At 44.0% G+C, this 23,964-nt stretch overlaps 2 protein-coding genes across 3 annotated transcripts in view; one reads left to right on the top strand and one right to left on the bottom strand.

Annotated features, from left to right (window-relative positions):
- pard3ba (par-3 family cell polarity regulator beta a) overlaps window positions 1-23,964 on the top strand; it is a 168,693-nt gene that overhangs the window by 132,199 nt on the left and 12,530 nt on the right. The window lies entirely within an intron of this gene.
- On the bottom strand, window positions 9,843-23,412 carry LOC147152547 (protein CFDP2-like). The gene is made up of 4 exons (XM_086043110.1): window positions 22,955-23,412; window positions 22,020-22,165; window positions 20,500-21,912; window positions 9,843-10,058 (listed from the first exon to the last, which is right to left on the bottom strand). The coding sequence occupies exons 3-4, from the start codon at window positions 21,523-21,525 to the stop codon at window positions 9,843-9,845; spliced, it is 1,242 nt and encodes a 413-aa protein (XP_085899236.1). The 5' UTR covers window positions 21,526-21,912; window positions 22,020-22,165; window positions 22,955-23,412.

Here is a 23,964-nt window from a genome sequence, read left to right as displayed (position 1 = left end):
AAGAAATAAAAGTATGTTTGTCCCCTAAGGCTATTAATGAAACAAACTACTCCCCGTTCACATACACACACATTGTGAGAACAGGAAATTCAAGACAATAAAATGTCCTGGAAGTAACACAGGAAAAGAACTAAAATAGTAAAGGATGAAATGGAATTTTGAGTGAGACAATGAAGAATATTCACAAATAAAGGAAGTGTGTTACCACTCGTTGATGCATTTCTGTGGATAAAGGTACAGAACACCACTTTTATTAACCAAGCATCTTTTTATATTTACATCAGCAGTTTGGAGCGTCGTTTTTAAAAATAGCTGAACAAATCAAATGACTCCACACTGTGTCAGTTAATGCATGGCACAGACAAAATGTAGGCAGGTACCTATTAAAGGTGTATATTCTTTTCACATCATGACTATAATGACCATAATTACCAAGGGTCTTGTTCTAATCAAAGAAATGGAAAACCTATTAGGAAAAGAATATTAAATAAGCAAGTGTTTGCACTACAGAAATTGTAAACAGCAGCTACCAAAATGAATTTTCATGTCTTCCCAAAATGCATCACGACAAACCTGATATAGTCTCTTCTCTTACTCTTCACAGGAATGTTTCACTTGCTTAACCAAAGAATACTGTACAGTATCCGTATCAGTTTGCTTGACACCTGTCGTTACGTCACCATAATGATTTTCGCGGCAGGCATTTTAATAACACCTTTTGCAAATAACACGTCACGTCACAGAATACAAAGAGCGACCATCAACACAGCCGTTAACTCTCAAAATACACCCACACTTAACCAAGTCTTCCTTGCTGTGCGAAAAAACATTTCCACCGTCACCTTGGAATTAACACATCTCACATGATATATACTTCTTCTTGGTCCTCTTCATCTTCCCCTGAAATTCATCCAAATTGTTTGCCATAGCAGCATGCTCCAGATCAAAGAAGTTGGAGGACGATGACTGCTCTCGTAGACGCTAAAAAGAGGCATGTCAGTATAGGTCCACAACTAGTGCTACAAAAGACATATTTCAAATCCAAACTACAAGTTCTTTATTGAGCTTGGGAGAAAAGAAAAAAATGACACTGAGCCAAGGTCGGGTGAGAAGCAAGGTTGCTCCAGCGTGGCAATATTCTTCTCGGCCTTCTTCTTGGTAATACGGTGTTTAAATAGTAAAGATTTGGGTGATTTGTGATGAGAATTAGTGTAGTATAAGTTAGTATTTACTTAAGTTGCAGGCGCAGGGCTAGCCCACTAGCTCCCCCCATAAGTTACCAGTAGTCTGGATGACTTTGTCAGCTCCCACATATGTTTGGGAAGCGAAAACGATACAAAGCAGTCACTATCAACTCTCAATGAGTTACTTTTGAAACCGAACACTTTAAAAATAACATGTATACAGTGACGTGTCATTTGCTTGTTCTGCAACAAAACCTTAACAGAGAATGAGGAATGTCAGTCCATTGAGCTATATTGTGACCAGTTATCCATGGAAACGCTTGTTTGGCCAACTAGTTTGAGAGCAGGTGAGGACTCCACTGCAGTGACTCTCTCCCCGCATTAAAAATGTAACGTGCAAAACATGTATCCTGAATACATATTCCATTACTCCCTAAGCCTATGTGCAAAAATTACAAAAATATTTGTGTTCTCATTTTAGCCATGTGTTAGAATCCCAGTTTATGGAAAACAGAAACTATCATTAAGATGAGCCCAAAATGGCAGGTGACACTGCCATACTATGTGTCCTTAATGTTCCACTTGGAAAAAAAGATGTCCTCTGTTCCAATGTCTGGGCAGACAAAGTGGTTGAGGTTGAGAAAGGGACACGCTCGTGTTTTGCGCTGGTTCTAACCGGCAACTGAAAAGTTTTGATGTCACGAGTCTCACTGTTCCCTCAAAAGGAATCACCAGCTTTCCTTGCTAGGAGTGAGCAAAGTTTGTTGCAGAAGTTAATCAAATAACCTTCATAAATCACAACAGTTCAATTTAATTTGACAACAATTAAAACGTTCTTTTTAATGCACTGCAGCAAAATTCGACCCCTTTAGCTAAACCTCCGTTAGTGTTGTTGTTGTTTGTGGACGAGTAAGGATGGCCCGTGAGCACATAAAATATATAGAATTTCGAACGATTCGAGCTGGTCTATTTCCTATGCTTGTGTTATATGGGTGAAATACAGTAGTAACGCAATTTATCCTACTTGTGAAAGGTAATTCCACACAATCCATTAAAGACAGTTTGGCGATTTGTGCAACCCCAAGCAGAACTGTGATGCGGCACTGTTGCTGAAGTCTTGACTAATGACAGCCACGAGCTGGCGGACCCCCTTGCATACGATCTAGCCAATCGGTTTGGCGTCTATAAATGTAATCCTTCTGACACTCATATATGGCTACGTTTACATGGAAACATTTATTTGGACTAAAAGCCTGATCGGAATAAAAATTCTTCATGTACACACCAAGCCCATTCCGATCAGAACGAGAGAGGTAGTTTATGTAAATTGTTAATCCGATCGCCGCACATGAAAACACTCAGTCCGAAATTTTAGAACAAACCATCTTTACCGCACATCTGTGACGTCAGTATATGCGTTTCTGCTATTCCCGGAAGCTAGTAGAAGCAGAGCGAGCGAAAGACACGGTGGGCGCAAGACAGAACTGGTCTTTATCTCCATTAGGATGTGTAAGCTCGACGTAACAGTGCAACCAGGAAAAATATGTGAACTAACACTAACGTTTAAAGTAGAAAATCACAGAGCGATGTTTTGTTGACACCGTCCAGTCACTATGACTTCTTCTTCTTTTACTACTAGTTCCGGTATATTTGGTCGGTCTGCGTATGCCAAAGAATTTGTTTCGATCAAAAGTCTGATACATAAACTTGCAAGTCCTAATCGGATCAATATTTGTAACGTCCATGAAAACAGTGCATCCAATCATAATTTTAATCCGAACTCTGATCGAGTTAAAGAATTCTGTGCATGTAAACGTAGCCCATATTAGTTCAGCTAATGCAACATACTGAAATTAAGCATGGTGCCAACTAGCGTAGTGTAGTTGCACATAGTTTGGTCACCACCACATGTACAATGTGGCGAGTACAATAGGATCTTAGAAAGGCAAAGGCAATCCGTTTTGGTAACTTGACTTAAGTGTGCATGTAAAAGTGCTCATTTTCTTTTTGGCAGTGTTTCCTCACTTCAAAATGACACGTTGAATGTGCTCTCAACATTTTTTGGTGAATTCCTCTTCCTCCGTGAGAGCAGTATCAACTCGAACGTGGCGTTCACTTGTATGTAGGTATCGACCTTGCAGAATCAACCCTTTAGCCGCTAAGCTGCTCTTTTATGCACTCATATTTCTGTAGCCTTGGTTGCTTAAAAGGCTTTTATTTTCCCAAGTGTTGCAGCTCAAGGACAGGTACCTTTCTCACTCTATTTTTTTTTTCCATACACGTTTGAAAGCAAAGGTGAGTGCGTCTCTATTTGCTCATTTGAGCTGGTTGATCCCAAGTTCAGCACTGACATAAACTAAAGGGTCTGGTTACAGTATCTATTCATGTCTTCTGTTTATTCTTTCAGTACTCTGCATGTAGAGAAGGTGTTTGACTGCCGTGAGCCCCGACTGACCCTGGCTTTTAAGAGTCTGTGTGTGCGCGTGCCCTGGTGCATGTGTGTGTGTCTTTAGATCATTGTGCGTCCATAAATCTAAAAGTAGTCTTCTTCACTCCTCTCCACACTTTTTCGCTCTGTGCCTCTGCTCCTCTAATTTGACCATGTTCCCTGTATCTGTGAATAGGTCACACTTCTAATTATGACAATCTCTCCCCGTCATCTATATCTTTATATAAATGTCAATCTCACTTTAATGGTGGGAATGCCAATTAAGTTGCAAAGAACATGACACGTTTCATTTTTACTGAACTCTGAATTCAGTAAATGTGACCTTGCCTCAAAAGTTACTTATATTACCCTTAGGGTTGACAACTCTCCGAAAAATAAATAAGGGCAATCAGTGGCTAATTGCTAGGGCGGGCTGACCTGATCACCTTCACTTCGTTGGATGTGGTGAAACTTTTGTGTACTGTATGTGTGTGTGTGTGTGATAAAGCTGAATGATTGTGTTTGCAATATAATTGCAACTTGATAAAATGTGATTTTCTTATCGCAAAGACTGCAATTTGACTGGTCATTTCTATATTGAGAGTGGAGCAGAGGGGAGGAGGAATGGGGGGGAGTTTCATAGCAGGGAGACGTCAACCGAGCGTACTTATCCTTTATTTGAATAGAAATGTCTTGCATCATAAACAGGTAGAATCTCAACTTTTCCTTTTCTGGTATCGTCTGTTGTGATAAAGATGAATTGTTTGTTGAAAAATACATTAGAAAGGGACCTTGAAAAAAGGTAATCGCAAATTAAATTGGAAACACAGTTTTGCGGAAAGAAAATTCAATTTGATTTTCCTTCATCGTTCAGTGCTAGCGTGAAATGAAGTTGAAACTTTTTGACACAAACCTGAATTTAATTAGACATGTTTTCGAGTTCCAAGTATACAATGGAACCTCAAGCTATTAACTTAATTGGTTCCATGAACCCATTTATAACTTGAAACGTCCATATGTTGAGGTAATATTTCTCATTGAAATGAATGGAAATGCAATTAACCTGTTCCAACAGCAAAATGAATTTAAAATTAGCTTTTGTCGTTTTGTGTTTTTTCCTGGTGTGTGTTTACAAGTAAATAGAATGGGTACGGAAAGTATTCAGACCCCATGAAATCTTTCACTTTCTGTGTCATTCTAGCCATTTGCCAAAATCAAAAAAGCTCATTTTCTTTCTCATTAATGTACACTCAGCACCCCATCTTGACAGAAAAAAACTGAAATGTAGAAATCTTTGTAAATTTACGAAACAAGGAAAACTGAAATATTATCTGGTCAAAAGTATTCAGACCCTTTGCAGCGATCTTCATATTTAACTCACATGCTGGCCATTTCTTCTGATCCTGGTTGAGATGGTTTTGCTCCTTTATTGGAGTCCAGCTGTGTTTAATTAAACTAATTGGACTTGATTAGGAAAGGTCTATATGAGACCTTACGGCTCAGAGTGCATGTCAGAGAAAACGAGAGGTCGAAGGAACTGTCCAAGGAAATCAAAGACAGATATTGTGTCAAGGCACAGATCTGGCCAAGGTCACAAAATAATTTCTGCAGCACTCAAGGTTCCTAAGAGCACAGTGGCCTCCATAATCCTCAAATGGAAGAAGTTTGGGCAGACCACAACTCTTCCTCGATGTGGCCGTCCAGCCAAACTGAGCAATCGTGGGAGAAGAGTCTTTCTGAGAGAGGTAAAGAGGAATCCAAAGATCACTGTGGCTGAGCTCCAGAGATGCAGTAGGGAAGTGGGAGAAAGTTATATAAAGTCAACTTTAACTGCAGCCCTCCACCGGCCGTGGCTTTATTTCAGAGTGGTCCAACGGAAGCCCCGTCTGCATAAGGTTTGCCGAAAAACACATGAAGATATCACAGACTATGAGAAATAAAATTCTCTGGTCTGATGAGACCAAGATTGAACTTTTTGGTGTTAATTCTTAAGCGGTATGTGTAAAAAAACCCAGGCACTGCTCATGACCTGCCCAATACAACCCCTACAGTGAAACATCGTGGTGGGAGCATCTGGCGGGGGGTTCAGCAGTAGGGACAGGACAACTGGTTGCAATTGAAGGAAAGATGAATGCGGCCAAGTACAAAGATATCCTGGAGGAAAACCTCTTCCAGAGTGCTCAGGACCTCAGACTGGGCCGAAGGTTCATCTTTTAACAGGACAATGACCCAAAGCACACAGCTAAAATAACAGAGAACAACTCTGACCGTTCTTGACTGGCCCAGCCAGAGCCCTGACCTCAACCCGATTGAGCATCTCTGAAGAGACCTGAAAATGGCTGTCCACCAACGTTCACCATCCAATCTGACAGAACTGGGGTGGATCTGCAAGCAAGAATGGCAGAGGGTCCGCAAATCCAGGTGTGAAAAACTTGTTGCATCATTCCCAAGAAGACTCATGGCTGTACTAGCTCAAAAGGGTGCTTCTACTCAATAAAATGTCAAGGTCTGAATACTCATGACTATATGATAATTCAGTTTTTCTTTTTTAATAAATGTGCAAATATTTCGACATTTCTGGGTTTTTTCTGTCTAGATGGGGTGCTGAATGTACATTAATGAGAAATAAAATGAACTTTATCTGTGGAACCGAGAGGTACACAACACAGCCAGCTTCCTTTACTGACCGGGACTGAGTCAAAACAGGAGCAGGCTTGGAAAAGGGAGAGCGCGAACGTTTACAGAGTCTCCAGCGCACACCTGCTTGTCATCATCATTATATTAGTTAGGTTCATAAGCGCTGCAGAGACAGGAGCTAGTCGCCGGAATATTATTTATCCTTGTCATTTGCATGTGTGCATTGTGCTTGTGTCTATATTCCAGTACTTGTGGCTCGTTTTGTCCAAGTAATTACAGGTTCTCGTTTTTCTCAGTTTTTAGATATCCTGCCGTAGGTTAGCTCCTGTCCTCTTGTACAATTTATTGTTCCCAACCAAGCAGCTGAGGTTTTCTGTTGGTGTTCCCAGAATCCTCTTTGTTTTCATGTAGTAGTATTTATTTGTTAGTCCTTTTTTGGCGGCTAGCTCCTCTCTTGCTTCACCCAATTACCTTAGGTCGTCTTACCTGCATTCTGCAGATTATCTCGCTTGGTGTTATTTTTACTCACGTCATATGTCCTCCCTTGGTTAAATAAATTACTGTTTGACTGTTAGATCTAATTGCCTCTGCTATTTTTAGGGGTCCACATTTCCGCATACACAAACATTACAATTGGACCACTTTGCATTATGATCGCAACTGCTAAAAAAAATAAATAAATAAAAAAGTCATTGACAAAAGTGGGTTCCACCCCTACTAAGTTATTATTAATATGCACAGTACCAGAGATGGGGTTTTACTAAAGTTTGCTGGTCCGTCATTCGTCATCCGTCAGCAGCCTGGGTAGCCGTCCATCATCCATCAATCCGTCTATTTTTCAAGCTGTACCAAACTATAATCGTCTTTCGGTCGTTATTTTAACCGCGCTTCCGTCAGCAAACAACAATGGTCCGCCAGTCCGTCAATCGTCAATTCGGGGGGGAAAAAAAGGCCTACAGATGAAATATCCATCCATCCATTATCTGAACCAAATTCATTTAAATGGGAAATGCAGTGCTCCGTGCACATCGTAATGCGTGTTTGCTGCTAAAACAGCTTTCCACTCACAAATTTGACATTTCACACAGCCTACACTTTTTTGCCAATCTATTGAACTGTTAAGTGTAGCTGTAGCTTTCACTCTAAAAAGTCTCTTTAAAGTTTTGCTTACCTTAACCAGAATCCCGTGTCACATTGTTGCCAAAGGTAAAATCCTGGTGAATTAAAATGCTTCCTAGTCCTTGTGAAAATTGAAATAGAGTACCCAGCAGATGGCAAACAACTTTAAATGCATCACAGCCACCTGAAATGGAGTGTGCCGGGCGGTAAAATACCGCTTCACAACCTCCTAACCCTACTCTTTCCAAAAGTAAAAATAGAAATGTAAAACTTACAAGAACTTCTCTGTAAGCTCTGTAAGACTGTCTTTCAAAGCTACTTCATTACTTCTTAGTTCAGCCTGAGCAACTCATGATTCTCTCATTGGTGCATACCGCCACCTGCTGTACATACTGTATACAGTCAATGCAGTCCTTGTTGTGTTTCCGTCTCTCGTCAGCAAAACGGGTGTTCGTCGGTGATGGACTGTGAGGTCCGTTCGGACTTAACCAGGTTAGTGATGATTACACAGACGGACGGAAATCCACTTGCATCTGTGCTTAGTAGACCTGCTCGATTAAGCGATTTTGAACCGAAGCCGAATTTTCTGGATAAAAGGATGTTAAAAACATTCAAATCGGCACGTTCGATTTATTTTTTTATTTTTGGTGTATCTAAGCCACCGTAGTTTCCTCTGCATTTCCGCTTCCTCCCACGAGTACGCATACCGGAAAAACTACATCACCATCCATGGCTACCGGCAATTCTGCTATTTGCTCAGGCAAGTGAGCGTTTAGTTAAATCGGGCAAATATAGATCTGTAGTGTAGAGTGTGCCCCGCATGTATAATACAACCCGCGAGCAAGTAACTCAACATCTGAAAGGTGTCCCTTTTTTCTCCTCTACAACGGACCTCTTGCCAGCCGGTGCATCTGTACTTTTAAGCTTGACAGTGCATTGTATTATTGAGTGACAGCTTTGCACTAATCATTGATTTATGTTTAAGTAAGACCAGGGAGAAAGGTGAAAGGCTAGTCACGAGCTGGTTGGCAAAATGACTTGCTGACAGACTGTTTGGTTTACAGACTTGACTGTCTACCTTCTCTCATGTTGATTTCGTTTCAGATGGTATATGCACTTTGTTCTTTCATTATTGATTTAATTAAGAACAGATCTGAAATCTATTGTGTAAGTAAAATGCTGTTAATCCCAATGGATTGTTCCCAGTGGATTGTTGAAGTTAAATTGACTGGCATTTTGAGTTTAGACAAAGAAAAATTAAGTTTAAATAAGACATTCAAAATACTTCATTTTTCATTATTTTTTTCTTTTACAAAGAAATCGTAATCGTAAAATCGGGTTTGAGAGAAAATAATCGTGATTTTCTTGTTAGGCAAAATCGAACAGCACTAGTGCTTGGTGTGTCTTTTTTTTGTTTAAGTTTCCAGTCTGTCATCCAATGTCAGCAAAACGGGCGTCCGTCAGTGACGGACAAACAGACCAGTCCGTCACTCAGACAGAATGCTCACCTTTTCTGTTGAGTGTTAGGATTAATAAAATACAAAACGAAATATTTTAACACTCTGTTTGTTCTGACTGAGCAAGATTGTATGACTTGACTAATGACTTGCTTGAGCCAAGCAAAGACTTGACTCAACATGCCTGAAATTTGGTCGTGACTCGACTTGACTTGATTTTTTTTCCACACTGACTTGGGACTTGCTTGAGACTTGAAGGTTACGACTTGACTTGCTTGTCGCTTTCACATACTGCATGTGACTTACTTCCACCTCTGCTGGACATGATCGACGATTATTGCTGACTGTGACTCAGCATAGAAAATCCTCAAAGATATGAATAATAAAAACTCTAGACGTTTACTCTGCTGTCAGAAATGTTTGATGAGCACAAAACACGCATCACTGTCCACTAATATTACATTGCATGATAAACAACACTGCAGGTAGTACATTTGACATTGTAATGAAATGTCTGGAACTCGCACTTACAGGGTGTCATGTGCCTGCGAGTCATGACCGCACATCCTGTTGCGGGTCTCTGTTTTTTGTATTTTCTTTGAATGTTGTGTGAATGTTGTGTGGTACGCACATCCATCACCTTGATGATATTTTAATGTCGCATCCTAGGGCTGTCTCTGCTTCAACTGCCACCAACCATCGCATACTTTACCCCTCCCTCCCTCTCTCACCTTGGCCATCACTTCATAAATAAACCCCCACATCCTTAAGTAAACGCGCACCCGCCTGTCACGGTGATCGATGGCTTACGTTCCCTCGCAGATGCAACCATGCGCACATTTAGGGTGTTGCTGATCTGTGCCATGGTGCTTCATGCCCACACACAAAGTCCCTCATAGTTTTTTCATCTGTTTGCTGTTGTGATGAATACACGCTTGTTCATGGGTGAATGTGCACGATAGAGACATCAGAAACTCCGTTACCATTAGGCTCTCACCCGCCACCCCCAAATCCTACTCAGTCCCTGCCATGGAAAGCCATTGCATTGATTCCTTGGTGGGATTCATCTGCTCCCACTTTGTCCGAACAACTTGCCGCTTTGACCTGACAAGCAGTTCCTCTGAGCACACCTTGTGCTGTGAACATCTCAGGCCGACACAGTAGAGAGGTGTAGATGATGTGCCGGCTGTCAATTCCCGCTGTGCGAGCCTGCTGCTGGGTAAGCTGCCAGTGCTGTGGCCCACAAAAAAGTTGCTCGTGCAGATAAAAGAGTGGGGGGGGGGGGCGACCTGAGGCAGAAATAGGAAGGTGGTGGTGATAAAACTGAGATTGGGTGACAGGAATGGGGAGCAACAACAGATGACGTATAACGTGAGGGAAAACAAAGGACGTTGAGGATGTGACAAACCAACAGAGCAAAGCCACAGAAAAGAAGAAAAAAATGGAGCCTAAGGGGGGAATATGGTAAGGATGAGAGATAACAACATCTAACGGGAGCTGGATTGGCATGGAGAGGAGGCAGATGGGATGGGATGGGATCGGATGGGATGGGATGGAGGCAATTGACAGACACTTGGAAGCATTGACAGAAAGTACAACAGGACAGGAAGACACAACCTGACGCTTTCAGGTGACAGAATGCAGCTTGAGTGTCATCAGCACCGTTCTGATGTAGAAGAATTCCCAAATTAGGCAAAAATAGCATCAAAGCACAACTAACATTAGCTCTAAATGCTTTCTCAAATGCCAAACAAATGGTGCATTCAGCATGTAGAGACAAGGCTCAAATATTATTTTTGAGCAGCTACAATCCATGTTATTATCTATGTTACAATCTGTTATTATCTTCAAAGAAGCTTTCTACGTGATTCCTCCTGGGTCAAAGGGAACAAAATAAAAATAAGGTCCTCATGAGGACAACAAATTACTACCTGATAGGGTGTGTTTTGGCATAAATAAATGTACTTGAATAAGTAAATGGGATCTAGATTAAACTTTGTTCCAGATCTTGAGTTGCTTGGCAACTTTTGTTCAAACCACATACAGTTTAGAGTAGATGTTTGTGACATGGACTAATGCATCAGATACCAATGAATTCAATAAATGTAGCAAAAGTTGTAGTTGTGGCAGTAGTAGTGGTGGAAGTACTAGTCTTAAGGTTGCACAGAGTGTGATCAGAAAAGCAGCACAGATGGGAAAATGAATTCCAATAACAAAAACAGCCTGGTTTCGGATCTTACCCTCCTTTGAAAACACCACAAAAAAATGATTGCTCATCATGATTATTTGATATTTTGTAGACCTGTAGTGGCCCCAAATGTTTTATTTATAGATCAAAAACTGTTTAGTCTGAAATGTGGATTTGTAAAATGAGATGGGAAGACACTAGGAGGAACACTTTCCCATCACAAAAGCACATGGTTGAAATGCCAAAAGAAGCAGGAGTTTGCACACACACAAATGAAAGACCAAATGGACAAACCCAAGAACTTTCTCCCCAGGGGACTTTATCATCAGGTTGCTTTTCACTGTATTTGCAGAAAAGAGTGCAATTAGATAGCTGTTTAAAATATGTGGATGTGTAGCACACTGTCATTTTTCTCTGACTGTCAACATCTTTTCCGCTGACGTGAGAATGTGCGGATCATTAGAGGGGTTTTGTTTTGTTTTTCAAACCCTCCGTGTTACTATGACTAACTTGGAACTGACTCTCAGGTTTTCATCAGAATAGTTTTGACAGATAAGATGTTGGGGGGATAATGTAAATCTATGGAAGGCGATGGCTTACAGAAGGTGTTTGAGGGGGCGCCAAGCCGCTACATTTGCGAAAGAACGTGATCGAGGGCGAGCAGCTGGTTTTGGGGTGTTTCTCTGAAGATGGCTGTTGCTTGTAATCAGGTTGGTTAGCTTATGTTTGCATGTGTGCATGTGTGTTTAAAATTTGTTGCACTCAAGCATCTCATTATTTTCACACACAAAGAGAAAAGGATATGTTTATTTATCATTGTAGTGCACAAAACAGACAACACAAAGGCTGCAATTTTTAGTACAGGAAAATGCCATCTCCATTTCCCTTTGTATGTTAACATTACACGAGCAGACTAACATTAGGCTAATGATTATGGTAGTGATGCTGTTTTGAAAGCACTTTGAATGAACATGTATGACTCATAAACATCTTAAAGGAAGAACTTTGCCTCATTTGGAGAACTGTTAGCTAGCTGTCAAACTAAACATTGCACATTGACGGAGGGCAGATGATATGTACTGTACAAATACGAGAGAAACCACGAACTATATGAACTATATCAAATAATGTATTGCGTTTTTTGTGTGATGGGATTGTGTGGTCGAAAAGAGCACATCTGAATACCTTGGGCCCTATTTTCATTCTGGGCGCAAGTTGATCGCTAAGTGCTGTCTAACTGTGTGCATGAGTAGTTGTCTTTCTCTTTTGGTATTTTGCTCGGCTTTGGCGCTGGTAGAATTGGGTGTAAAATTCAGTCAATGAATTGATTTCTTCATGATTCAGAGGGATTTCCCTGATGGGGTCATATTTATCAAAGAAATACCATGAGGTCCACCACGCACGGCCGCTGAGCACCGAATCTGTCTGCCTGCACCTCGATTAAATACACCAAAATCACGTGAGACCACCTGTCCTATAAAATAGACCACCTTTTAGCTAATGTAAAATGTAGTCTGCTTTTTGTCACAAAATTGTGAGATGCGCGGAGGGGCGCAGTAGCAAAGCCCCGTGAGGCGTAGCGCATTTACCAAATTCACAAACACGCTGAACTAGACCATGGCCCGGGCATGAAAATGACAATGCGGCGGTTTTTACGCCGAGCATAGACTACTTTCTGTTACCAAATTATCAAGTGCATCGTGACAGGCGCAACATGGGCCCCAAACACGCTTGACCAGACTTGCGCTGGCCCGAAAATGAAGTTACACCCGTTTTTACTATCGAGCACAAAGAGGGCCATCAGCCATCCAGATGCAGATGTCGTAATGTGAAGGGATTTGAACTAAACACGGGAGCAGTTAAAGCTTCAACATGGCGTTATTGAAAAATTCCTGAAGAGTAAACACAACTTTTGTGAGTTGGACAGAAACTAAGAATAGATGAGAATGTTACGTTACCTGGCGTCAGGAGAATCCGTAAATAAGCAGCATTGTTGTTTAAGACCTAAGGGTTAAAGATGGAGAAAAAAGTTGCGGCTTACTGTCCAAACTTTACGGTCGCAGGCCTTCCAAGCAAATTTGAGGATACAACCCACTTGCGACTGACTCCAACAAACCGCATGCATTTTAGCATGTGATATGCCGCAAACATGCGCCACAACGATATTGTGAAAGGCAACACCCATGCACACACACCCATGCACACGCACACGCCGTCACCATCTGTGTCACCTCAGCTTTGGCCACAATTGAAGCTCCTAAAGCAGGAAGCAAATGCAGGCTAAGCGCTTCTGTACACACACCCATGCACAAATAGAGTAGCTCATGATACGGTAACTAAAAGAGACGCATTGGACCTTGGACCTCCTCTGAGATCACAGGACACATGGCGTGGCCTTTTACTGTCACTCTCACCCCCTTACAAATGTAACCTGCTGCACCGCTCAAAGCCAGCACTAATTAAAGGACAGCTCGCTCTCGAGACCGGGCTATTGCACTATTTTGGCCCGTATAATTACACATACCACACCACATGTTGTTTTTTTTCCACCATAAACCCAGAATAACCCTGAACAAGTTACCAGGACCAGCTGCTGAGGAACAGGCCACGTTCACTTTCTTCGACACCGGCTCCCAGACAGGAACGCAAGTTGAAATTCAGTGTGAATTTTCCCCTATCCACCGTGCTAGCAGCAGTTTTCTCATTCACAAGCAAAGTCACCACGAGCTATTCCATCCACGGACTCCTCTCGGCTGTCATGTGTGCAGAACTTCCCTCAGGCTCGGCACGTACTCCTTACTGCTCGCTTTTATTTTAAGTCCCTTCATTCTGATGCTGCACATACCCTCCGTTCTCCCTTTACAGGTCGACAAAGGCTCCTATTTGGCCCACGGGCAAAGTGCCGAGTGCAACATGTGTTTGATTGAAGAGGTTCTTGCTGCGCTTGAGATACAATTAATGGCATTTTTTGTTATATTTAATGTGAATTGGGTTCTACAGTAATTGACTTTTGCTCAGATATGTCCAGACAGCAATTGTAATGAATGACAAAGAGAGTTGTGAGATAGTTTACACTAAAGGCATGTAGATTATTCACTTCGCTTTGCAGTGGGTTTGACGGAAAATTGTTTTTGTACTTTTGGAAGGACCAGGTCATCAGAACCTTGAGTGGGAGCATACAGTAACACATTCACTCAAACTCACAGGGATGTTTTTAGCCCAACCAAGTAAAAAAACATATCAAGGCCACTGCCATGGCCACACGTGGACACGCATGCGCACAAACACACACACACACACGCGCACACATAGCCCATGGCGGTTATGCTAATATAGAGTTTTGAAAGGTTTACTCACTGGATGTAAATGTAATTGCTGGGGAAATGCCAGTAATTTCAGGGTAATGGCTCGCAACAAAATATTGAAGAAAAAAAAAAAGAACGAGTTAGAACTTAGTTAAACAAATTTTAAGTTTAAACTCTGAACTACAAAGTAGTTCCATTTAGAATTTGTGAACAGAACCTTTGAGTAGTTCATGTAGAACATGAACTCTCCAACACTGGCTGTATGAATGCACATTCTATTTCACGCTACAGTCTGGAGGAGCGGTGGACAATTCATTTTGCAAAGGGGCCACATGAGAAACTGAAACGCTTGCCGAGGCCCAAGACAATGTGTATGTAAACCTCAACTTTGTCTATATTATTTTAAATGTATTTAGGAAAAGCATATACTCTTGTTTCTATAAAATTTAAATTTAAAAACCTATAGATAAGTGTGAAGTATAATATCATTGACAGAGATATACAGTATGACATACAGTGATGTACTGTGACATACATGATGACTTACATAAATGCACCCAATATGTACACTATATGAAACTGTAGAGTTATGTAGAGTATTATCAGGCCAAATCTTCTTGGCCTTCTTCCCTCCATTGTGCAGTAAATAAAATAATTGCTAAGATTAGGACCATTGGTGCACATTTTTGCTAATCTCAATTATGGAAAAGCAGTTGCTTGAGGGGTCTGAAAATTCACTAAATATAGCGAAAACGCCGCTAAGTTGGCAACACTGCAGAAACCAGTCGCTGGTCTTGCTCGCCCACATGTTCAAATTTTTGCTTCATTCGCTACAACATGCACAAACTCTCACAGGTATTCGCCGCTCAGTGAGATGTGTGTTTGAAACATTGTGTTAGAGCTCCACAGTGCAGGCAAATGAAATTAGTTTATTGTGAGTCTGCAATTTTGAACCACAACTGAAGTGGCAAAGAAAAAGAAAAAAAACGCAACAGACCATATATATATATATATATATATATATATATATATATATATATATATATATATATATATATATATATTAGTGCTGTCAAAATGTACCGTGTTATCGGGCGGTAATTAAATTTGGTAATTGATCGCGTCAAAATATTTAACGCATCCGCCGATGCATAATCCCACTCAGAAGTGCACAGTGAGCAGCAGAGCTGGAGTATAAAGAAGCATTTCGAAAGAAGGGGGCAGCTTTAAATCTCAGAAATGTGATTAAATTGGTTTGCCTCAGCGACTGGGGATGAGTCTTGTTTTGTGTTAACAAAGTCACTTTAAAGAAGGAACACACAACGTGCTGATACCACCCACAGCATAACATATGAGCTAATCACATTCGTGTGCACTTCAGGGACCACTGGGAAAATATAAACTCTAAGAATATTACGGAATATTAAGGGCCACATATAAACGTGTACATTACACACGCACACACACACTTTGTTTGCACACATTTGAAATATTTCTGTCTCTGTTCTGAGGCATATATATACATATATATATATATATATATATATATATATATATATATATATATATATATATATATATATATTTGTGAGTATGTATTGTTCACTGTTTGGCAAAAATCTCTCTCACCCTCCCTCTCGCTAGCTCTGTCTTTCGCTCTCTCTCTCCCACACTCACTCTTCCACACTCTGTGCTCTCGCACTCACACTGCCTGCCATAATTTTGTGTGCTATAGGGCTACTTGGGCAATTTTCTGTTTCTGTTATTTTGTCATCGTCTAGGTGAGAGAGTACCTGCGCAAATAGTGGAGAAGTTAAAAGTGTTTTTCCACCTAGCAAAGTAGAGTTGCAACCGTTGTGAAACAAGATACTGCATAATGATAGTCTACACGTGCAAGACACACGCTTAATTAGCATCTAAGAAGTATTGCGGGTGGGAGGAAGCTGAGGAAAGATTGATGGAATAAGGGAAAAAAAAGAAATCAATACTGTACAGGATCTTAATTATGCCATTTGAAAAGCGACAGCGGAGGAAAGCTGCTTGGAGAAGACCAATCCGGGCGTCTCAGTGGCAGAATGAAAGCTTTGGTTTTGTGTCAAAGCATTTGGACTCTCATTGGAGGCTTATTGTAAATGTGAGCGTCACAACATTGCATCAAAGCCCATAGTGCTCCAAGAAATTCATTTCCTGAGCTCCAGCAATACTAAGTGATGAATGTGACAGCTGTGCCGCCCCTGTGTGTGTGTGTGTGTGTGTGTGTGTGTGTGTGTGTGTGTGTGTGTGTGTGTGTGTGTGCGCATGTGTGTCGCAGTCTCATCTGGCACCGTCAAAGCAGAGCTCTCTAATTTGGGGAAAATGGACAAGAGTTAGTCTGGGCTCACTCAGCCAAACACAATTATACACTTTAGAAGACAGAGATTGTTTGGAGTGGGGTGAGCTGGCGGGGGGTGGGGCTTCTCTGATTGGCTGATTGAAATCTGATTGGAAGATTCTGCTTTATCAGGCCCACTGTTTCAGATACAAAGCAGCCACAATGCCACATGACAGCAACTTCATTTTTGCAGTTTCGTGTCTTTACTTGATATCTTTTTGATTGTGCCCTGAACGCCTGAAACCTTGGACTGAAATTCACCTGCCGGGATGACCTTGATTTTTTGTTTTTTGTTTTCCAATGACTGTCGCTAAAGCCCGTATTTCACCCAGCGCCGAAGGTTTGCGAGAGTTGAATCAAATTTGTAACATGTTCAAAATGTCTTTTGCAACATTGAATGAACCCTGAAGAACAAACATTCACTATGAACGCAAACACTCGCAAGCCTTCACCGCTCAGTGAGACCACCATCTTAAAATTGGCTGTCAAGTTTGGATAAATGGGATTGAAAAGCATCCATTGTGTGTTTGTGTGTGATTCAAACGGGCTAATCTAGACACTGCCTCCGGGCCATTATGGTAATATAATCAATAGACAAAAGAATTTTACTCGGTTTGTCTGAACACACTTCCCTCTCCTACTCACCACCATTTCCCCTCTGACCTCTTTTCTTTTTTTCCCCTGCATCCACTGAGACTGTGTATTGTCTTTTTCAGCATAGACACACATTAAGGTCCTCCACCTGACTCCCAGCATCCTGCTGCGCTTAACGACCCGTTTGCCTGACAAAATGTGCCTTGTCTGACACGCAAAGATGAAATATTTACTTTCTACCATCCTTTTAAATTTGAAAGCAAGACCTGATATTGGAACACAGGCAGATGGCGTGAAGCCATTCAAGTACACCTGCAAGAGACTGCCTCTCCAGGCCGTGGCTGTGGGGTTCCTGTTGAGAGACATTAGCATTCTCTGTAGTACCCCGACATGCTCTTGATGTGTGCTAATGTACAATAGCATTCAGAATGAGTTAGTACGTGCTTGCAGAATAGCGCTATAAGTCTTCTGCAGCTATTTGGGCTCACTGAGCTGTGTTTGTAGTTTCTGTCAACGCCCGTGTGCCGTATGTGTTGTTGTATGACCCGTGCTTGCTTGTTTAGCTTGTCAGTGGTCTTGTATACATCTGTCACTGTGCGTGTGAGCAACATGCGTGGTGTGCATGCTTTTACGCAACGGTGAATGGCACTCTTGACGGGTAAAGCCATGTCTGTGTTTGGATCAGAAAACGCAGACCAGAGCCAGGATTATAGATAATTGGAATTTTCCATAAAATACCATTAAAAAAGGACCCCAAGGGTATTAAAGACTTGTTAATGATAATGGCAGTGCTGATGTGTTGAAAATACTTTGAGTGAACCTTTATGTCAAATAAATTGCTTGTAGTGAGAACACCTTGCCTCTGATTTGTGTCTGTTTGCTATCTGCCGAACTAAACACTAAACAGTTTTTTGGAGGATATCCTGCATACTCTATTCAATTCAACTCACTTTTATTTATGTAGCACATCTTAACAGCGACCACAGATGTAACAAATTGCTGTACATAAAACAATATACAATCTTTAAAATACTATCCATCCATCCATCCATTATCTCCCGCTTATCCGAAGTCGGGTCGCGGAGGCAGCAGCTTCAGCAGGGAAGCCCAGACTTCCCTCTCCCCAGCAACATCCTCCAGCTCTTCCGGAAGGATCCCAAGGCGTTCCCAGGCAAGCCGGGAGACATAGTCTCTCCAGCGTGTTCTGGGTCGTCCTCGGGGTCTCCTGCCGGTGGGACATGCCCGGAACACCTCACCAGGGAGGCGTCCAGGAGGCATCCTAATCAGATGCCCGAGCCACCTCAACTGGCTCCTCTCGACGCGGAGGAGCAGCGGCTCGACTCTGAGTCCCTCCCGGATGGCCGAACTTCTCACCCTATCTCTAAGGGAGAGCCCAGACACCCTGCGAAGGAAACCCATTTCGGCCGCTTGTATCCGAGATCTTGTTCTTTCGGTCATGACCCACAGCTCATGACCATAGGTGAGAGTAGGAACGTAGATCGACCGGTAAATTGAGAGCTTCGCCTTTCGGCTAAGCTCCTTCTTCACCACGACAGACCGATACAGGGTCCGCATCACAGCAGACGCTGCACCGATCCGCCTGTCGATCTCCCGTTCCATCTTACCCTCACTCGTGAACAAGACCCCAAGATACTTGAACTCCTCCACTTGGGGCAGAATCTCATCCCCGACCTGGAGAGGGCACGCCACCCTTTTCCGACTGAGGACCATGGTCTCAGATTTGGAGGTGCTGATCTTCATTCCGACCGTTTCACACTCGGCTGCGAACCGCTCCAGCGAGAGTTGGAGATCGCGGCTTGAAGAAGCCAACAGTACTACATCATCTGCAAAAAGCAGAGATGCAATACTGAGGCCACCAAACCGGACCCCCTCGACACCTCGGCTGCGCCTAGAAATTCTGTCCATAAAGGTTATGAACAGAATCGGTGACAAAGGGCAGCCTTGGCGGAGTCCAACGCCCACAGGAAACGAATCCGACTTACTGCCGGCAATTCGGACCAAACTCTGGCATCGGTGGTACAGGGACCGGACAGCCCTTATCAGGGGGCTCGGTACCCCGTACTCCCGAAGCACCCCCCACAGAACTCCCCGAGGGACACGGTCGAACGCCTTCTCCAAGTCCACAAAACACATGTAGACCGGTTGGGCAAACTCCCATGCACCCTCGAGGACCCTGCTGAGGGTGTAGAGCTGGTCCACTGTTCCACGGCCAGGACGAAAACCACATTGCTCCTCCTGAATCCGGGATTCGACCTTCCGACGGACCCTCCTCTCCAGCACCCCTGAATAGACCTTGCCGGGGAGGCTGAGGAGTGTGATCCCTCTGTAATTGGAGCACACCCTCCGGTCCCCCTTCTTAAAAAGGGGGACCACCACCCCGGTCTGCCAATCCAGAGGCACTGTCCCCGATGTCCACGCGATGTTGAAGAGACGTGTCAACCATGACAGCCCCTCAACATCCAGAGCCTTTATGAACTCCGGGCGGATCTCATCCACCCCCGGGGCTCTGCCACCGAGGAGCTTTTTGACTACCTCGGTGACTTCAACCCCAGAGATAGGAGAGCCCACCTCAGAGTCTCCAGGCTCTGCTTCCTCAGTGGAAGGCGTGTCGGTGGAATTGAGGAGGTCTTCGAAGTACTCTCCCCACCGACCCACAACGTCCCGAGTTGAGGTCAGCAGCACCCCATCTCCACTATAAACAGTGTTAATGGTGCACTGCTTCCCCCTCCTGAGACGCCGGATGGTGGACCAGAATTTCCTCGAAGCCGTCCGGAAGTCATTTTCCATGGCCTCCCCGAACTCCTCCCACACCCGGGTTTTTGCCTTAGCAACCGCCAGAGCCGCATTCCGCTTGGCCTGCCGGTACCCGTCAGCTGCCTCCGGGGTCCCGCAGGCCAAAAAGGCCCGATAGGACTCCTTCTTCAGCTGGACAGCATCCCTTACCGCTGGTGTCCACCAGCGGGTTCGGGGATTGCCGCCACGACAGGCACCGACCACCTTGCGGCCGCAGCTCCGATCGGCCGCCTCAACAATGGAGGCACGAAACATGGTCCACTCGGACTCGATGTCCCCCGCCTCCCCCGGGACGTGGGAAAAGTTCTGCCGGAGGTGGGAGTTGAAACTCCTTCTGACAGGGGATTCTGCCAGACGTTCCCAGCAAACCCTCACAATACGTTTGGGTCTGCCAGGTCGGACCGGCATCTTCCCCCACCATCGGAGCCAACTCACCACCAGATGGTGATCAGTTGACAGCTCCGCCCCTCTCTTCACCCGAGTGTCCAAAACATGCGGCCGCAAGTCCGATGATACGACTACAAAGTCGATCATCGAACTGCGGCCTAGGGTATCCTGGTGCCAAGTGCACATATGGACACCCTTATGCTTGAACATGGTGTTCGTTATGGACAATCCGTGATGAGCACAGAAGTCCAGTAACCGAACACCGCTCGGGTTCAGATCGGGGGGGCCGTTCCTCCCAATCACACCTCTCCAGGTCTCACTGTCATTGCCCACGTGAGCATTGAAGTCCCCCAGCAGAACGATGGAGTCCCCAGGTGGAGCGCCCTCCAGCACACCCTCCAAGGACTCCAAAAAGGGTGGGTACTCTGCGCTGCCGTTTGGTGCATAAGCACAAACAACAGTCAGGACCCGTCCCCCCACCCTCAGGCGGAGGGAGGCTACCCTCTCGTCCACCGGGGTAAACCCCAATGTACAGGCGCCAAGCCGGGGGGCAATAAGTATGCCCACACCTGCTCGGCGCCTCTCACCCTGGGCAACTCCAGAGTGGAAGAGCGTCCAACCCCTCTCGAGAGGACTGGGACCAGAACCCAAGCTGTGCGTGGAGGTGAGCCCGACTATATCTAATCGGAACCTCTCAGCCTCACACACCAGCTCAGGCTCCTTCCCTGCCAGAGAGGTGACATTCCATGTCCCAAGAGCTAGTTTTTGCTGCCGGGGATCGGACCGCCAAGGTCCCCGTCTTCCGCCGCCGCCCAGCTCACACGGCACCCGACCCCTTTGGCCCCTCCCACCAGTGGTGAGCCCATGGGAAGGGGGACCCACGTATCCTTTTCGGGCTGAGCCCGGCCGGGCCCCATGGGTGCAGGCCCGGCCACCAGGCGCTCGCCGTCGAGCCCCACCTCCAGGCCTGGCTCCAGAAGGGGGCCCCGGTGACCCGCGTCCGGGCGAGGGAAAACGTGGTCCATTAATTTTTCTCATCATAAGGGGTCATTTTGAGCCGTGCTTAGTCTGGTCCCTCACCTAGGACCTGTTTGCCATGGGTGACCCTACCAGGGGCATAAAGCCCCAGACAACGTAGCTCCTAGGATCATTGGGGCGCGCAAACCCCTCCACCACGATAAGGTGACGGCTCACGGGGGGCTTTAAAATACTAATACAATGATATATAGCTAAATAAAATATTATTTCCAAATTAAAATGTACAAGTGCTCCCTTTATATTGGCATTCTGCATACAGGAGGTGCAAAGTTGAATTCCCTTTTTTATTCCCTTGTTGCACAGGTTGTGTGAAGCTGTTCGTAGATGAGAGAGTCGCTAACGACTAGTATGAGGGTGCCGGGATTCCTGATGTTGATGATAGCCGGGACCCTGAAATTGTAATTTGGGATTACAGCACATGACATCACTCACATTTGCTGCAAGTTGAGTTTCAACGTGAACAAGCAACTGTAGTTTTCTAACGGCAAATAGTTCACCTGTTTGTGAGTAACACACATACAGAGAGATTGGTCAAGTTCTCCTGTCCCATTTGGTTGTAGCTCCTTTGCTGTTGTAACTCCTTGCAATTGCAGTTCTTCACAGTCGTAGCCTTTCATAATTCTACAATCTGGACCACCAAGCGCTGAAAGTTCAAAGCACAAATATTCTCCACTCAATAAAAGTGGGGCCATTGCAAAAATGCCACTGGTAAAAGCGCAAAACAACATGCGCAGATACGCTTTAGCAAAGACTCTCACATCCAAAAATGCTGATAACAGTCCACAATGGCTTTACATGTTGCACAATGAACATTTAACGACAAAAAAGAAAGGTGGAAAAGTACTTAATGAGAAAATTAGCGGAGCTGTCGAAACAGGCTGCCAACTCTGAGGCACCTTGGGCATAAGAGAGAACACACCAACCATACTGAAGGAATTAAACAAGTGGAAATGGCACAAAGTAGCACAGTAGTGAACATACTGAATCCCACAACAGAATGTGTGAAACAAAAAACAACATGTCACATTTTTGCCATGGTCCAAATACTAATTCGGATACTTCAATGTGTGAACAGCGAACATTTCTACTTTGAAAAATGAATGAATAGTATATACAATTTTTGGAAGATGAAAGAAGCCAAGGGCCGTGCAGTGTTCGGGGGTGTACGACTAGCTCGTATGAGAGGTGACCGGTGACTACTCGTTTTGCTGCAAGTCAAAATTTGAATTGCAGGTAAATGGCATTGTAACATCACAGATGTCATAGCCTGTCAAAATGATGTCATATCACATGATCTTTAACAACAAAAACATTCCCAAGCCGTGCCAATGCGGTATTGTTTGTTATTATAATATTTAGAAGAACTATATTTATCATCTCATCTCAGATGAACCTGTGGCTAAAAAGCAAAGCACGCGGCAAGTCTCGTCACCAAAATGCTCAAGTGCAGTCTATGAATGGGGCTGTCACTGCCAACAGTCGCTCCGCACACTCTCCTTTATTTTGCGACTGTTTCCCCTTTATTATTATCATCATAATCCAGATACTGCTTCTTCCTTGACAATCGTGAAACGTGGTTGAATCGTGTTGTCTGGTTGGGTAGGTATGCTCTTGAGAATCACCGTCTCAAATTGGTTCGAGGTTATTCAGCTCCGTCACGTTTGCTCGAGTCGCTGGGTGAGCCGAGAAAAGACAGGAATGTGACGTCTTGGGATCAGATGCAGGGCTTAAGGATGGGTGAAAAGTCGCATCATATATTCCGAATTTCATGGTACGTGTCAACACGACTCCCCTCGTGCATCTTCAGCTCTTTTGTCTCAATCTCGCTCAGTTATCTGTACGCTTTTCAATTTCTTCTCTGTAAAAATGGAACTCTGGCGAGTCCCTCCTCCTTGTTGTAAGGTGGTGCTTTATGACTCACCAAAATCTGGTTCCTTTGAAGGTCTCTCTCACTGCAACTCGTGAAGGCCTTCATGGTCTGTTTTGTGTTGCCGTTCGGTTGCAGTGGGAGCACAAACAACTGACGGTGAGGGCGAGCTGAGTGCATACAATGTCTGGCATCGTTGGCAACAAGAGGAGGTGCGCGAGGTTTTGCTGGTCTTTTACAAGTTGGCGTGAAAACACAAATATGCACCAGAGTAGCATTTGTAGTTTTACTGGATGCGCCCACGAGTGGCTTTAATCAGCACTTCCCCGGCTGGGAGGATGTGTGCTCCCTCCGGCCTACTCTGCATACAGTTGTTTTTTTTTTTTTTCATAAGGCCAGCGTTTTTGGCATAAAACATACACACACACATGTTCATCATGAGGGCGCAGTGCTGACTTGCGGTTCCATGTGTTTGTGTTACCACATGTGGGGCGTTCCAGTCTTCACTCCTTTGTTCTTTGATACCACTGAAACTAGAAGACCACATGCAAACACATTCAAAATGTTTTATCCTC

Source organism: Filicampus tigris, chromosome 1 (assembly GCF_054856515.1).
Source record: "Filicampus tigris isolate MCC_2025a chromosome 1, RoL_Ftig_1.0, whole genome shotgun sequence".
In the NCBI taxonomy this organism is placed as follows: domain Eukaryota; kingdom Metazoa; phylum Chordata; class Actinopteri; order Syngnathiformes; family Syngnathidae; genus Filicampus; species Filicampus tigris.
Note: the sequence above shows the minus strand (reverse complement) of the source record. Positions and strands in the feature narration are given on the sequence as shown.